Here is a 2,766-nt window from a genome sequence, read left to right on the forward strand (position 1 = left end):
CTCTGTACCGGCCGTGAGGAAGCCTGTTTACCTGCCTTGCCCACTAACGTGGCTCTGGTGCTGGGCGTGGGGAGTTAGTATCGAAATCTGCATCGCCCACTTCGGCGTGCTGGGCCGTCTGTCCGTGGGCCCCATCCCAGCCCCGCCCCCCCAACACCATTGCGTTGTGGGCGGGCTCACCCCGGGAGAGCGGATCCCCTGCAGCGTGGCCCAGGGGCGGCCTCGTGAGCAATGGTCCCGCCCAGGATGGTGCGGGTCAGGCAGAGCAGCCCACGGCCGAGGAACGTGCTGTGGGTCCTGGTCCGAGACAGCTCTGCCCGCTGCGTAAATAAGACGGGCTTTTTAGAAGAAGAAATCTGTGTTTAAGGATGCGTTTGGCTGTGCTCTTCACCTCCGTAAAGGTCGCCCAGATAGATTTTGCTGCTTTGGCGTTGCGGGCTGTGAAGCACTGGGCATTTCTATTCTCCCTCCATCCGGTGAACCTGGGACTAAATTAGATTCTGAAATTGAGTGCGGAGCCGAGGCGGAGTCGCTGTAACAGGAGGGTGCTGCTTCTCACCTTGCAAGTAGCGAGGTCATGATAATATGGAGCAGAGTGGATTAAAAATAAAACCAAAGGTATTTATTTACGACCCGCTCAGAATCGGATTGGCATCCGTGTAAGTTGCATCTAATGGTGAAAGACAGCAGATCGAGGCTGATGCATCCCCAGAGACATCCTGCCAGTGAAATTTGCTCTGTGAATTCAATTTAAAGGCCCCCAGAAAGGATCTGAGATGCAGAAGGCAGCGGGATCGAGGAAGGGCGAGATCGGCCATAGGGACGGCGTCGGGGGAGAGTCAGCGTGCGGCTCGTGGCGGGGAGGGGACGGGTCCAGACCCGACTCAGCCACATCGCCGCTCGCCAGGCACGGACAGCCCCAGGTGGGGGCTGGGGTCCCCCGTTACAGACGAGGACCCCCGAGGCGGTCAGTGGCGAGCCAGGCCCGTGAAGCCAGGTGGCGGCACAGCCAGATCTGAGGCCGGGCCTGGCGTCTGTGTCCACACCCTGATGCCCGCAGCGGCCAGGCTGTGCTGGGCGGCTCAGCAACCTCCATTCGCAGATAAAGGGGGGTGTGTGGGGCCCAGAGAGGGGAGGTCAGCTGCCCGAGGCCACACACAGAGGGGGCCAGGGCTGGGCTGCTCCCCACTTCCCACTCCCCACAGCTGGCTCCCCACACCCTGCTCCGCCCCCTCGCACCTCGGCTCCCCACTGCCCTGCTCCACACCCCACTTTCCCACCACCTGCCCCGCCCCCTGGGCCAGGCTCCAGAACAGGAAGCTCGGTGACAGAGGCCGGAGCTGCTGTGGGATGGGCGGGGTCTCCGAGCCTCCAGTCGGGGAGTGTGGGGCAGCCTGAGTGCGATGCCCGCTGTCTCTGTCGCTCGTCTCCTGCTGGGAGCTGGCCAGCAGCACCAGCACGCTCAGAGCCCCGCCACCCTCCCGACGGTCCCAGACCCAGCTTCTTCCGGAGGAGGCCGGGGACCTTGTCAGGACCGTTCCCTGCACCCTCCCCACTCCTACCAGGCCCCTCTGGGTGCCGGGGCTCCCCCGAATCCTACGCCTCTCCGGGCGGGGCGAGGTCTGTCGGGAGGGCTGGTCTGCGGGGTGCGGAGCTTGATGGGCCCAAAGCCCTCTGTCCCAGGCCGGCTCTCCGTCCCAGTGGGTCACGGCCCCTCGCCCTGGCTGCTAAGCCCTGGGCTCCCGAGACGCCGTGGCCCGTGGGGTGGCTCCACGCCCACCACTGAGCGGGGACACAGGCTCCTGCAGGTGGCTGCACTGGGCAGCAGAGACGCCAGGGTGAGGGTTTGGGTTAGGGTGAGGGTTAGGGGTTTCCTGGTGTGTCGAGCGGGTGACGTTCAGCGGCTTCCTGCTGTGTCCCTGCCACAGTCACCAGATGCACAGAACTCTGCCCAGCGAGGCCCTGGGCGTCCCCTGACTTGCGATTCTGTAGAGCGTCTGGTGACTGCACCGGGCACGAGGCTGCTGGCCTGAGGCAGCACAGCCCAGGAGCGGGGCCGCCTGGCGGAGGGGGTGGGGTGGGGACACCTTTCTGGGCCGCTGGGGGTGGGGGCTGGGCAGGCATGGCCCCCTCCGGCCCCTCCCCGCTGCCCTCCGTCCTCTGACCTGCCCCGTCTCTCCCCAGGAGCTGCTGCTTTTCCTCCAGAACCTGCCCACGGCCCACTGGGGTGACGAGGACGTCAGCCTGCTGCTGGCCGAGGCCTACCGCCTGAAGTTCGCCTTTGCCGACGCCCCCAGCCACTACAAGAAGTGAGCCCGCCCCGCGCAGGCAGCAGGCCCACGGCCGAGCAGGGGCCTTGCTGGACAGCCCTGCCGTCTGGGGGCCTCCAGGACAGCACCAGGCGTGGCCCGGGGCCTGGCGAGGGCGGGCTGCCTGCGTTTGCGCAGATACCAAAGAGACAGGGCCCGGCCGCGTGGGGGCCAGTGGGGGGCCAGGCCCTCCCCATCCTGGAGCGTCCTTGCCAAACGACCGCCTTCCGCGGCCCCCAGCCCGCGGCCACCTGAGAGGCGGCCCCCCTGGGAGCGGCCTGCTGTCCCCGTGCCAGGGCAGAGGGAGGTGGCAGCCATCGTGCACCTGCTTTGAAATGCAAAAAATTCTATTCTGTTGAGTGAAAGAGAATAAATAAAGATGAATTAGTACGTGAAACGCTGCACTGACCCGTGGCGTCTGCTCTCGGGGCTCCCGACTGCCCCACTGTCCTCCAGC

The 2,766-nt window shown here is 65.7% G+C and overlaps 1 protein-coding gene across 1 annotated transcript in view; it reads left to right on the forward strand.

The window, feature by feature from the left end:
* The window catches only part of TBC1D22A (TBC1 domain family member 22A), a 236,104-nt gene extending 233,398 nt beyond the window's left edge, over positions 1-2,706 (forward strand). Inside the window, exon 13 of the mRNA XM_011380727.2 lies at positions 2,185-2,706. Within this exon, the coding sequence (XP_011379029.1) occupies positions 2,185-2,313 (129 nt within the window). The 3' untranslated portion in view covers positions 2,314-2,706. The remainder of the gene's footprint in view (positions 1-2,184) is intronic.
* The last annotated feature ends 60 nt before the right edge of the window (positions 2,707-2,766 follow it).

This window comes from Pteropus vampyrus, unplaced genomic scaffold (genome assembly GCF_000151845.1).
Source record: "Pteropus vampyrus isolate Shadow unplaced genomic scaffold, Pvam_2.0 Scaffold401, whole genome shotgun sequence".
NCBI lineage: Eukaryota > Metazoa > Chordata > Mammalia > Chiroptera > Pteropodidae > Pteropus > Pteropus vampyrus.